General features: G+C 42.2%; 2 protein-coding genes across 2 annotated transcripts in view; both read left to right on the top strand.

The window, feature by feature from the left end:
• The window catches only part of lars2 (leucyl-tRNA synthetase 2, mitochondrial), a 38,599-nt gene extending 31,397 nt beyond the window's left edge, over positions 1 to 7,202 (top strand). The window contains exons 20-21 of the mRNA XM_014337665.2: positions 422 to 549; positions 2,851 to 7,202. Coding sequence (XP_014193151.1) covers positions 422 to 549; positions 2,851 to 3,030 — 308 coding nt within the window. The 3' untranslated portion in view covers positions 3,031 to 7,202. The remainder of the gene's footprint in view (positions 1 to 421; positions 550 to 2,850) is intronic.
• A 1,052-nt stretch (positions 7,203 to 8,254) lies between these two features.
• LOC102290027 (LIM domain-containing protein 1) overlaps positions 8,255 to 13,412 on the top strand; it is an 18,476-nt gene continuing 13,318 nt past the window's right edge. The window contains exon 1 of the mRNA XM_042224588.1: positions 8,255 to 10,146. Coding sequence (XP_042080522.1) covers positions 8,934 to 10,146 — 1,213 coding nt within the window. The 5' untranslated portion in view covers positions 8,255 to 8,933. The remainder of the gene's footprint in view (positions 10,147 to 13,412) is intronic.

Below are 13,412 nucleotides of genomic sequence, written 5' to 3'. Positions count from 1 at the left end.
GTGTTCATCATGTTTTCCCCCACAGTCTGAGAATCACCGATGCAGAGCGTTATAAACAGGACATACAAGATGTGTGACCTCTGCCGCACTGTACTTTACTCTCTGAGCCCTTCTTCGTAATTTTACACACACAGTGCAGGATAGAGGAAGTTCACATCCTTCCCTTGGGCCTCCAGAGGACAGGAGCTCGCTGTAAGAATAGCTGCGTCGTTGTTGTATGACCCATTACCGAGATCTTGTCTCAGCATAAAGATTAACAAATACAAGCAACATCAAAGTCATCCGCAGAACTAAAAATTAAATGTATATATAACTTTTCTTTCTTTAAAAAAAAAAAAAAAAATTTCTGGCTGACTCTTTTGTACCTCCGCATATGTTTCCTGAGAGTCGGCAAATATTGTCCATGTTGGGTCTTTCCCAGGTCTTTGCCAGGTGAAACACCCCCTCAGCCCCATCCTCCAGCATGAAGGGGATGTCCTGCAGCAGTCCTGGCCGACTGTGGACCCAGAGTATCTGGAGGTCCCTGACTTTGTGGAATTGTCTGTACTGGTAAGTTCAGATAAACGTGAACTCACTCAATATGCATCACTGCTGAAGGTTCTGACTCTGTGACCGAACAATAAATACAGAAATAAATGGTTGTCAAGGTTAAATGAAACGCTTACATTTCCTAATTCCTTTTCTTTTGTTGGTCATTGCACTTGTACATGTAAACATTGTGAAGACAACCTGCTGAAGTTCAAACTGAGCATCAGAATGGGGAAGAAAGGTCGTGTAAGTGAACATGGAATGATTGTTGGTGTCAGATGGGCTGTTCTGAGTATTTCAGAAACTACTGGGATTTTCCCACCCAACTATCTCTGGAGTTTATACAGAATGGTCTGACAAAGCGAAACTATCCACTGAGCAAACGTTCTGTGGGTGAAAATACCTTGTTGATGCCAGAGGTCAGGGGGCAATGGCCAGACTGCTTTGAGCTGATAGCAACAGGAATTCAAATAACCACCAGTAACAATCAGGGAACACTCCATATTATGGTGGTTAACACATTTACCTAACATGCAGAATAATCCTCAGTTTGACACTGGGAGGAGACACAAACTGGACAACAGAAGATTAGAGAAATGTCTTGATTTCTGCTGTGATATTTGGATGTTAGGTTCAGAATTTGGTGTTTAAAAAAAGACAAAACACATATATCCATAAATAATGCTGGTGATGGTGTTCTAATGGCACACATTAGTCCCTTAGTACCAATGTTTTAACACCTACCTGAGTATTGCTGATGCTCATGTCTGTCCCTTTAAATGTGCACTCAAATGCCACCAGTCACCAGATCTCATCCAGTCCAGCACCCTTGGTGGTCCAATCCAGTACTACCAAGGTGTACCTAACAAAGTGGCCAGTGAGTGTATATACAGAACTTTATTAAGACTGTTTTTCTCATACATCCTCTAGCATTTCCTGAAACTCTCCACTTTTACTTCCATGATTACTTCCATAGTCTGTAATTTTCATGAGAGCCTATGATTAGCCTCTGTGTGCATGTGCACGCGCAGATAGATGTCTTTACAAGTTCGTGCGTACCTGTGTGTTTATGCGTCAGCATGTCGGACACTGTGCTTAAAGTTAAAAAGACAAGTTGGTCAGTAATTAGAAGTTAAGAACAGAGTTCCTGCCTTGCTGTCACTCACTCACTTGTGTACTTTCTTTACAAAAAAACCAACAAAAAAAACGCCTGTTAGCCAAAATGAAGCCTGTGACTGGGTACATCATCATCGGGAATTCAAGTATCAGTGTTTTTCAACATGCAAAGACAATCAGAGGATGTATCCAGCTGTGATAGTTTTGTTTTTTTAAAGAAAATCCATTTGTATCAGAGTGCTATTCTTCGTTCTGCCCTGGATATCCACTAGGCTAATAGATAAAAGCTCCAACTGCTGTAATGTGACTATTTTCTCTTTTAGGAGGTAGTATCCCCCTGAGAAAACCTGCTAATCCCTTCTCACACGCACACACACCTGTGATTTCAACAAACACTACGCTGAATAACAGCGCTGCTCTTTCACTTGAGTTTTACGTGGAAAAAGAGACGAGAAACACGAGACAGAAATGGGTGTGTCTACTTATTCTATTCCCACTACAGAGATCTAAATCTCATTGCAGTGACATTTTGGGAAATCAGCACATTTCTGTGTAAATACTCAGTTAGGTAAGGGTTACCTTAGCAAGAAGAAGTAGTGTTTATGGTTAGGACGGGGCTCCAGGAAACCCACCAGCACACGTCTGAGTGCGGGTGGGTGTGCCCAGTTCTGTTCTCACAATACTCCGTATGTATTTTCCGTGTCTTAGTGAAAATAATACTCTTTTACACATCTCTGAGTCACACGCACTGTATATATATTTGAGCTTCCATTGCTCAGTGATGATGATTATGGTGGTGGTTTTCCCTTAGACTGAGCGCTCTGTTGTGGCTTTCCTCACTCTCGGTCCTCTAATCACGTACTCGGGTTTGTCCCAGAATGGAGGCCAATCCCGAGCACACGCACACACAAGCGTGCACACCCTTAATTTACAACCACCTCTAAAAGCAGCATCATGTTCAGCGTGTGCACACATACATTTGCTTCCAAACATACAAGACCGAGTGTCCTTACCATGCGTACCACTAACTATGTGTTTTAAAGGATGCACTGTATATGGGAAAAGGTGGAGTCTGCTATTTTAGGAGTTTTGTGCCAGTTTATAATACAACTTTCAATGGCAAAACTTTTGTTTTTCAAAATAACCGAATGGAAAAAACCTTTCAGTAACTTCTCTCATCTGTCGCCTTCTGTTTCTTACTCTTAGATAAACAACAAGTCCTGTGGCATGGTGACCGTCCCTGTGCAGGTGTCCAAAGATACCAGTCGGGTACAGCAGCTGGTTCTGGAGAGCCCCGTCGGACAGAAGTTTCTGAGCGAACGCAGCATAAAGAGAGCCATCTTGTCTCCCAGGACTGCTCTCATCAACTTCCTGGTTGATGAGTGACACTGGATTGTTCACCACTGCTTTTGAGACAGACAAAAGAGGTGGACTTTTTAAAAATCTATTTAAGAAAACCTGAAAGGCTGAACGTCAGTTCAGATAAAAATTGAATGATATCAATGTGAATATCTATATAGGCATTTTATTTATGTTTTCTATTTTAATAAAAGAGCAACTGCAGGTTTCCAGTCTCTTTAATGCAGCACCTATCTTTTCTAAATCAGACTCCCAATTATTCAGGACCTCAGCTCCACCCAAAGACCACTTTAGATTCCAGTCATTGTTCACATTCTCTACCTTAAGCATCGCACTCACAGCTTCACACCTCTCAATCTACCAATGCACGTCTCAGCCAAGTCATGCAGCTGTGCCTTATCAGCACTTGTGTGCACCTCCGAGCCTGTTTTTGGGCTGCACAGACATAGACTGCTATTTGGCTACTGGATGCGGTGCTGCGTGAACCCTGGCCAGCTGGAGTTAACTGAAGGGCCTCACGCGGTCAGGGGATTTTTAACCTTGCCACCGCATCATTTGTTCTGTCCCTCATGGCCAACTATGCCTATTCATGGGCTCTGTGTCTTGACGTTAGACCAACATGACTCAGCCCTTAGCGCTGTCCTGGCAGAGCGCACACACCAGAGGCACTGAAATGTATCTGTGAACACGCCTACTGGCCTATCTGGAATGAGTATGAGTAAGCAGTCACTTGATATGTAAAACAATTTCCCCCTCGTCAAGTTATTGTGCCCACACCTCCGATTAGTTGAGTTTTTTAAAGCTATATGGGTAATAGTTAAGGACATGCTTTTAATTTGATAGGAATCATATTGGCCAGCTTGCAGCTGATAAAATCATGGCTTGCTGTATATATTGTTTTTAGTTACTCATGCTGAATTTTTAAAATGTGCAGACGCACAAAAAAAAATGTTTCTTACTGACCCCCTCAATCCCTTTCCCATATTTTGGTGCTATCTCTCAGCATTAGGTGACAGGAAGAGGCTCACAAGAGAGACAGAATAACAGGAAGTGAAACCAGGAATTAGAGGAGGGGAGTAAAGAACTTTAACTCTGTTCGTTGTTTTTCTCATTGTCTTAGATTTACACAATGGCTTGATGCCGTCGCAACCGAAAACAAAGCGAGACAAAGAAACGGAGGAATTTACCTTCTCTGTGCTCATCTCTGTGTCACACATTCAAACTGTCTGTTTTAAAATAGGCATTACAACCAGAAGGAGTTTGTTTTTAAACCCCTGATCTCTTCCTTTTTTGCAGCTCTTTTCACACCTTCATTTACTTTTCTCACTGGTAACAGCAACTAATAAGCATGGCTGAACTTCAGGTGGCCTCAAAAATGGGCCCTGAGTTGCTGTTTCATTAAAGAGAGCAACAGTGTAACTGTTGTTTAGAGCAGTCTAAGTGACATGATAGAAAATCCTTCCTGGACTAAAGTTAGCCCCTTTGAATAAATTTGATCTGAACTGCAGTGATGCATTCAGTTTGTCACTTTCAGCTCATGGCATCATTTAACACTTTTTATCATCTCTGCAGTTTCCATGACGACGAGGATCATTGAAAAGGCAACAATAATCCACTGTGACTCACTTTCTCTTCAGATCGCAGTCATACCCTTTCTTACACAAGACATGTACAGCATGGATTGTCTTTGATGAGATGAACTAAATCACTCCTCTGCCTCTTGAGAAATTCTGCTGTTGAGGCGGATGAGGGTGGAGCACACAGCGGCGCAGTCCCGATCACCCTCCATTGCAGCAGTCGAGTCCCTGGACTGGGGCTGTGTGTTCCCACAGGGGGATGTTGTAATGCCACAGCTCATTATCTTGCAGGATGACCTCAAGGCTGGAAAAGTAGTCATCTGTGGGTACTCTTTGCTTACACAATGAGCTCACACAGAGTTTCATTAGTTCCTTAATTGTATTTGAAACGAAACTCTTGGGTAGTGTGTGATTATACACTTAACTGCCACACCTTAATTTATTAATTTGCAATACTGTGCAAAAGTTTTAAGTCACCCTTCATTTACTTATATTTTAAATCTGAAATAGGTGCAGTGATTTACTGAAAGATGTTAGAAAATAGATCGAAATGGAGTATGAAGGGCAAAAACTGAGTTGGTACTATTCTGATGAGTCTGAAAGACAATACTTAGTATGGTCGTCTTTATTCTTCAACACAACCTAAACTCTCTTGCCGTTTCTTTAAGTAGTCTTCAGGAATAGTTCTACAGGCTTCTTGGAGGACATTCAAAGTTCTTTGGATGTTTGCTGCTTTTTTTCTGTTCTCTATCAGGATGATCTCACACTGCTTCAATAATGTTGCGATCTGGGTTCTGGGGTGGCCAGTCCATGGCTGATGGGGTTCCATTGTGTGTATCTAGATACGCTTTTACTGCACTGGAAGTGTTTGGGATTATTATCAAGCTAAAAAATGAAACCATGGCCAATCAGTTGCTTTCCATATGGTATTCCATGGTGGATCAGAATCACAATTCCATTTTGACAAGATTCCCAACACAGCTGGCTGAAATCCAGCCCCAAAACCAGGACACTTTGACGAGACCACTGTGTTTTACAGACGTTTGTAGACACTCTGTTGCACATCTTCCCTGAGCTCCTCGCTACATACTGATGACAATTTGAACCACAATTTTCAAATTTGGATTCATCACTCCATCAGACCTGTTGTCACTGATTTTTCAGTCCAGTTCTTGAGTAATTTGGGATACCTCAGCCTTTTCATCTTGTTCACCTTCCTTAAGAATTGCTTCCTGACAGCCACCCTTCCACTGAGACCATTTCTCATGAAATTTCAGTGAACAGTCGAATCAACTGAAGGGTCAGTTGCTGTAGATAGTTTGCTTGAATGATTTCACAGGTCAGTATTGAGTGGCTTAAACAAACAAAACAAAAAGAAAACATTCATCTGAAAAAGGTCAGGTACAAGGACTGGACTAAAAATGAAAAGACTTTTAGAAAGCCTGGAGAAATACTGCTCAAGACCACTTAAAAAATGACACAGTCTGGCTGCTTGGAAGCAAAATGTAAAGAAATAAGGAGTGGTTTAAGACGATCCACTCTAGATTATGTTTGTCTTTTATGAATTTAATATATTTACTGTGCCGGCTATATCCCTCTCTGTGCAGAGGAACACTTTCTAAGGTGTTTTGTTTTGTATTGAAAGGATCCATGTATAATCTTAGTACAAACACCGATGTCCTCACTGTAAAGCCATCCAAGGCTGTATCATAAAGCATTGGCCAGTGTTCATTCTTCCTTTGCTGTTCTTTCATCCATCTTTACATGCAGGTTTTTCAAACATATCTATTTATTCCACCTATTTCCATCTAACCAGTCAAACTGTTGTGTCTTGTCACGTAGAGTTGTTACTGCTAATGCTTCAAAGTAAAAGCCAACAATTTCACAAACTGCATCTGCTTTTATGGAAGTGTTAATGCCTTACAACAACAAAAAAGACTTCTGAGCATTAGTTTAAGAATATATGGCATTATCTGCTGTGCAGATTTCATTAACTGCTACAATTTCATTGCTTGTTTACAAAATGCCTTGGCACATATCCTTATAAAAGAGTAACAACAGAGCTTTGGATTCCTGGAAATAATAGTGCTATTTAAAAAAAAAAGAAAAAAAAAAAGGTTAACTGTTGACACTGTCCCGTCTAAGATCTTATGTAACCATGAACATGTAGGAAGTCTGAAACCTGGCTTTTTTTGTTTGTTTGTTTGTTTATATCCTATTTTTCTCTTTTAATGAGGCTCTAATGACACAATTACCATAACGGGTGAAATAAAATGAGCTCATGTTTTCCAGAGTTATTGTCACCACATGCTTGGATTTTCCCCATAGATATTTAGCAAAGTAAATGCAGAACACAGCAACACTACACACAATATTCAAAATATATAGTTTTTAATTTACGTCAGTCTGGAGATATAATTTTGTCACTTTTATGATGCTTTCTCAAATGTTTAGTTTATTACGTTTTGTACAAGACATCCAGGGTTCAAATCCAGGACACTCACTGCAATTTCATGTCAGAGTGCCATGCTAACAACATTTTGGATATAAAAATTTGGACATATTCATTAATGTCCCATGCTGCAACTGCATCTTTATTTGAAATAAATAATATTTTATAACTTTGTGGATCCTGCTCAATTTATTTAAGCAATAACACATTTGAGCAGCTGCTCTGGTTTGTCCTTTTTCCCCTTCTTTACAGTAATAGTGCTCCCAGCTGTTCTGATGAATGTGTTTAAGGGGTAAGTAAAGCAAGTTAGGCCTCCTGCTTAAGGGGGGGATTGCATTACAGTGACTGTTTCTTCAGGCTAAACCTTTTACTTTTATTATGCCACCAGGCTTCTCATATATATATATATATATATTTTTTTTTCTTCACAATAACTGTGGCTGTCAGACAATATAAGCACACTCAGGCTTTATGTAGGACATATAAAATATTTTCTGTATACACATGAGTTTGTCCTGCTGTACCCCACCTCTGCCTCAAATATTCCAGACGGGTCAGGACACAATGCAAAGGGGTTACAGTGTGTGTGTGTGTGTGTGTGTGTGTGTGTGTGTGTGTGTGTGTGTGTGTGTGTGTGTGTGTGTGAACAGGAATGTGTGATGTCATTCAGCAATAAACAGACGGGCCTGTTAATACCCAAACCACAGAAAAACACACCCATGCAGTAGTTACTGTACAGCTTTATGAATATTAAATTACACAGATTGTTATGAGAAGTGGGACTAGTTTAAGCAGTTGTGTCAGGGGCTATACTTTATTTACTTTTTAAATCTTATTTTACCAATGCTGTTTAATAACAAGTAACACGTTACTTTAAGTAATTTCAAGTTCCAGCTTCTGCCTTCCTTTATTTCCATATAAAATTGTCTTCATTTTTTCTACCCTCAACAGTGAACCCGTTATTGTCAGGATTGTGATTGCACCCTGTTGCCTGTTTAAATAAAGGCAACAATAACACACGTCCTTCCATGGGAATGTGAAGTTATTAATAACGGTATAAAATGTAAAAATAAATTTTTAAAAATGTCCAGTTTAAGAACAATAAAACAATGAAAATAAAAGTTAGTAGAGGTTAGGGAAGTGGAATGGGGTTTTTTTCTTCTTTTTCCTCGAAGAAGAACGGGAATTGAGTCAACTCGGTGATATTTTTGAAGATGACACATGATGTATGGAACAGTTAACAGAATGGATGCCTACGAGCTGAGCTATTTTAAAACCAGATATATGCTATCTGGTTACATAAATAACGCTGATTAATGGCTGGTGTGTGGGAAAGCTCTTATCTTACTTGTCCTACTTGATTTGAGCGCTGTGCCTTTAAAGGAACAAACTGCTCCGTCATTAAGTTCCAACTGTCGACCCGGCGGCCACGTACGGCTCGGTGCCCCAGCGGTTCTCCGGCGGTTTGGGTTAACTTCTCTGTTTTTGACTGCTTTTTAGTAGTTTTTCTTTCAGAGGTGCGAAAGACAAAGTTTTTGAATGAAGCTGTAAAGCAGCAACAGCAAGAGGAGGAGGAGGAGAGGGCGGTTTGTGGGGTCGTCCGGGGGTATCGGATCTGGGATCGGCTCACATTTATAACCAGACGGACGGCGGCTTCTTTGGGGCAGAGCTGAGCTTCACGGACGGACAGTTTCACCGAGGAGGACGTGGAGCTCGAACTGTTTAAAGGACGGGGGAAAGGTCGGAAATATCAGGCGGGAGGGGGAAAGTTTATTTTCTTCTCTCAAGACTGCGAGCTGTTGGACTACTGACTGTAAAGTTTGCGGATATTTGTGTTTAAGCTAGGCTAGATACAACTACTTGCAACTTTATTGAAGCAGAGCCGATACGCCTTTTTAAAAATGGATAAATACGAGGATTTAGGGCTCGAGGCGAGCAAGTTTATCGAGGACCTAAACATGTATGAAGCATCCAGAGATGGCTTGTTTCGAATGAGGAGGGATGCGGGAAATAACCCCGACTTTGAAGAGACGAGGAAAGTTTTTGCCTCTAAAATGACTAAAATACACATGCAGAAACACCAGGAGGAGATGGCCAGAAACAACGAGGCCATTAAAATGAACGGAGGTCACAGCAGCATACATTACACCAAAGACAGACCGCCCATCAACAGTTACAGACAGCTGAGTGAAGCTGCTGCGAAGCCCCCACTACTATCTGGCCCTGTGCCGAGCACCGCTGCTGGGAGTCAGTACGCACAGTTTGACGGCCAGAGACACCACACGGGTATCCAGTCTGAACTTCCTACCGGCAGGGCTTACGAGTACGGAAACAATTACGACAGTAAGGAGCGCTTGGAGCCCCATTCATACCAGCATACCACCCCTTCCCCGCCTAGCTCTGGAAACCCTTCTCATGCGCGTCACCCAGTGAGCCAGCCGCCTGCTTGGGCCCCATCCAGAGACAGCCAGCCTGCCCCATCTTTGTCTGAGTCTGGGAGCAGCAGTGCATCCCAGCACCTATCCCAGGCACCTTCTACCTTCAACAGTCTTCTATCCCAGCAGAATCAGGCCATTTCTTCACCTGTCAATAGAAGTCCACCATCTCCTGCTGGGCCAGTTAAAGGGTGGGTCGGAGAGCCCTCTGGCTCAGCAAAACCAGACCTGGCGCCTATCCTGCCTCTGAGTGCCTTCACAGGAGGAGCTGAATTGCATGTGCAGCAGCCCTCCACCAAGCCTGCGTCCCATTACACGCCACCGCCAATTTCTAAACCATCTGCCAGCCATAATGGTCCCGTGGCAGCCTCCTCTGTCCTTTCTACAACTTCTGAAACGCTTCAGCCCAAAGCCCAGGTGACATCTTCTGCTGTAAACCCCAGCAGTGTCTCCAAAAGCATCATCCAGGGTCAAGGTCAGAGCCAAATGCCTGCCTGTGGACAGACCAACAGTGCTGAAGCTGAAGTCCCGGGCTCTTCTAAGCCTGTCCAGCTACCCTGTCAGTCCGTCCTGACACATCCACCTGAACAAAGTCCTTCAGCAGCTGAAATAAAATTAGAAGCCCTCACTAAGCGACTGGAAAAAGAGATGGATGCCCAGCCAAAGGCTGACTACTTTGGTAAGAATTCAGATTGCAAGTATTAACAAGGGGGTTTCTGCCAGTTGGGCAACTGAACCACCAAACCACAGTCCAAAACATAAACCACCATGAGACATGTGAAACCCAGAGCAGAAGAACAACAAAGGGTACATATGCCAGTGAATGAGGCAAGTTGGTCACTTGCTTCATTCATTGACATGTGTACCCTTTGTCAACTTTTGTAATCCTTCTGTTGTGGGTTTCTGTTGCAGACGCGGGTCTTGTGTGTTTCTTTTTTGGTGACATGAATACATGCCAACACTTTTTTTTTAATTTATTTATTTTTTGTGTCTGTGAAACTGCACGTCGACCGATGCCGTGGTGGTCCTTTCCCCCTTTTCCGCTCTGGAATCCAGACGGAATAATTTTCTAATTTGTCATGTCTCATGTAATTGCTTAATTGCCTACCCACAACAAACCCTTTGGCAGTAAAAGAATGTCAGAGGCCAGAAAGAAGACCGTTACCCTCTTATCTCATCTCAGGGAGGTAATTGATTACTATTGAGGCCCTTAACTCTGTACTTAGAGCTTTATCACTTTGGTTCTGTGGGGCATTAAGTTTGTAATTGTATTGATGCTCCTCCCTCATCCAGTTTGTTTGATTGACACTAGAATGATGTCACTGACAGAGACCTGTGCTTGCACCCTTTTTTTTTTTTTTTTTTTTTTTTTTTTTTTAAAGATTACGCTTTCTGTAAGCACGTTGTCAGGTTTGTGCATGCACCAAGCTCAAGCACATGGAAAACTACAATGTCTCCCATTCAGTTTGATATAAACTTGGGAATATTTGGCATAAAGTGTTTGACCTCGTTATATCGCAAGGAGCGCTTAAAAGAAATTCCCAGATTTCCAGCTCCATCTCTGGAGAATTTTTATATAAATCTGTCAACATTTGAGTAATTACTGCTAACAATTTAACAAACCAAGGAGTTTATGTGATTGCTTTGGTTTAAGTTGATCAATGTGACTGTAAATGTTAGAATTTGGGGTCATATGAAGAACAAACAAGCCGCTGCTCTCAACTTGTTGAGTTTGGGGGAAAAAAACCCTGCATATTCTGGTTTTCATTCCTCCTGTTGGTGCATGTAGCACTGAAGCTGCTCTCTCCAGACTGCAGGTGCTATCAGAAAATGAATATGCAACACATGCTGGGGAGAGAAACAAAATACAAAAACAGATGCTTGCCTTTGAGATCAGCTGATAGGCTGTAATCACAGATGCAGATCCTCAGGTGTTCAAAGCCAAAGTCATCTTTGAAAATAGGATTCGAGACAGAAACATGGTGGGAAGGAAGAGAGAGCAGGAGACCCCGACACACGCACATGTAGCCCACCCATGAATCCTCGCTGGAGGAATTTCCTGCTGGAATGTCACAGATGTAATTCGCCATCTTCTACCTCACCCCCGCCCTCACCCCCGCCCCCCTCCCAAACGTGCTTATATTGGTGTGTAAGGAAAGATCCTCTGGCATACGTCACAGTCACTGATGAGGTGCACAAATAGCCAACGCAATGTGGATGTGTGGGAGAGCACAGTGTGCAACAGGCCGGGGTTGAAGATTTCAAAATGATGCTATATATGCCTTTATTTTCTCACACGCTGTCCTACATAGCCCACACAGTTCCTATATGGAGTTTCCCACCAGACCATGGCTCATCCTCTGAGTCATCACTTTATACCAGAGGTGGGGGGGTAAAAACTAGTGTAGGCTATTTTTTACATGCTTAAGTTTCTCCTGAAAAATCCTACTTTTGAGCTCTTTTAATGTTTTAATTTGTAAATCGTTTGTAGTAGTGCTTGAATGTTAAGTTACTGATATATGCCTGCATGTATTGGGCTATGTTGTTTGCATACTGTGCTGATTGGTACGGAGCCCCTCTGATGACATGGTCCAATAAATAAATAAATTGAGGCCACAAAATACTACTTCGTGCCCACGAAATGGGTATAACGTGCGCACGAAATGCTAATTTGTAGCCACGAAACACTTGACCGGTAACCGTGATCCTTCCCAGGCCCTTGCAGTTGGTTGACAATAAAATCTATCCCGGCGTCCAGGTCACAACTGGGCTCTCAATATCCTGTTTAAATGTCTCTCCGTAATAATGGTTCCTTGCATTGCAGGCTTTTCAAAATGCATTTGTAGCTCATTCCCAGCCTAAAATAAAACTCATTCATACTGTTTATGTCCATGGTGTATAGGTTTAGCCTAATCTTATGCTACGCAGCTGTCCAGGAATTGTATCAATATGATGTGCGCACGCTATCTATTTCGTTGCCACAAATGCGTAATTCGTTGCTACGTTATACCCAATTCGTGCCCAGAAATTAGCATTTTGTGCGCACGTTATACCTATTTCGAGGGCACGAAGTAGTATTTTGTGGCTAAAATTTATTTATTTTTTGGACCATGTCATCAGAGGGGCTCCGTAGATTGGCATTAACTGCAGTTGGAGGTTCTGGGAAAACGAGTTCATTGCCAATGGCTGCACCAAGGGAACACTGAGGAATGTCTGAAGGAAGAGAGTGAGGAATTTAAGAAATGAAGTCTTGAGATACAAAGAGGAGGGGCGGGGGGTGTCCCAGACGAGTTTAGGGGTGCCTGTGGTGCAGCTTGAATGGATGAGCAGACAGTCTGAGAAATTTAGGGACAGGTTTGTGGATGCAGCTTTGTCCTTGGCTGCAAGAACTTGAGAGGAAGTTAGATTTATGGAGGAGTTCTTTCAAGAAAGAAGAAGCAACATCCCAGAGTTCTCCCTGGCCTCTTCCTCTAACTTTCACATACACATCCAGTGGAGAGTTTTTAGTGTTGCGTTAAGATGGAGGATTAATTTATCCCATCTGGCTGTTGAGTGGAAAGCTTCATCTCAACTCTTCCCAGGGATTCTTGGCTTCTGCTCTGGCAGGCCTTTTGGAGGCTAATTTATTTATTTTATTTTTGATCAAGTATGTGACTGGGATGTCCTCCCAAGCTCACATCTGCATGGTTTTGTCTGTGTGCGTGCACGTGTATGTATATGTGCTACAGTAACTGGCAGAAGTTGGTATGCTGTGTCACTTGTCACTTCTGGGTGTGATGTGTGTGTGTGTGAGCAGATTATTGTATTGCATTCATGCGTGTGTCTTTTATAGAGTTCATGTGGTGGATGTGTTCATCTAAGTTAATGTAGGTGACTCATGTTAAAGTGATTGAAGCACAAACTGCAACAGTGAGTAACAGTTTTTTTTTTTTTTTTTTTTTTTTT

Source organism: Haplochromis burtoni, unplaced genomic scaffold (assembly GCF_018398535.1).
Source record: "Haplochromis burtoni strain Fernald_Lab_line unplaced genomic scaffold, NCSU_Asbu1 Contig_142, whole genome shotgun sequence".
NCBI lineage: Eukaryota > Metazoa > Chordata > Actinopteri > Cichliformes > Cichlidae > Haplochromis > Haplochromis burtoni.
The sequence above is the reverse complement of the archived record's forward strand: the minus strand, read 5'-3'. Positions and strand labels throughout refer to the sequence as shown.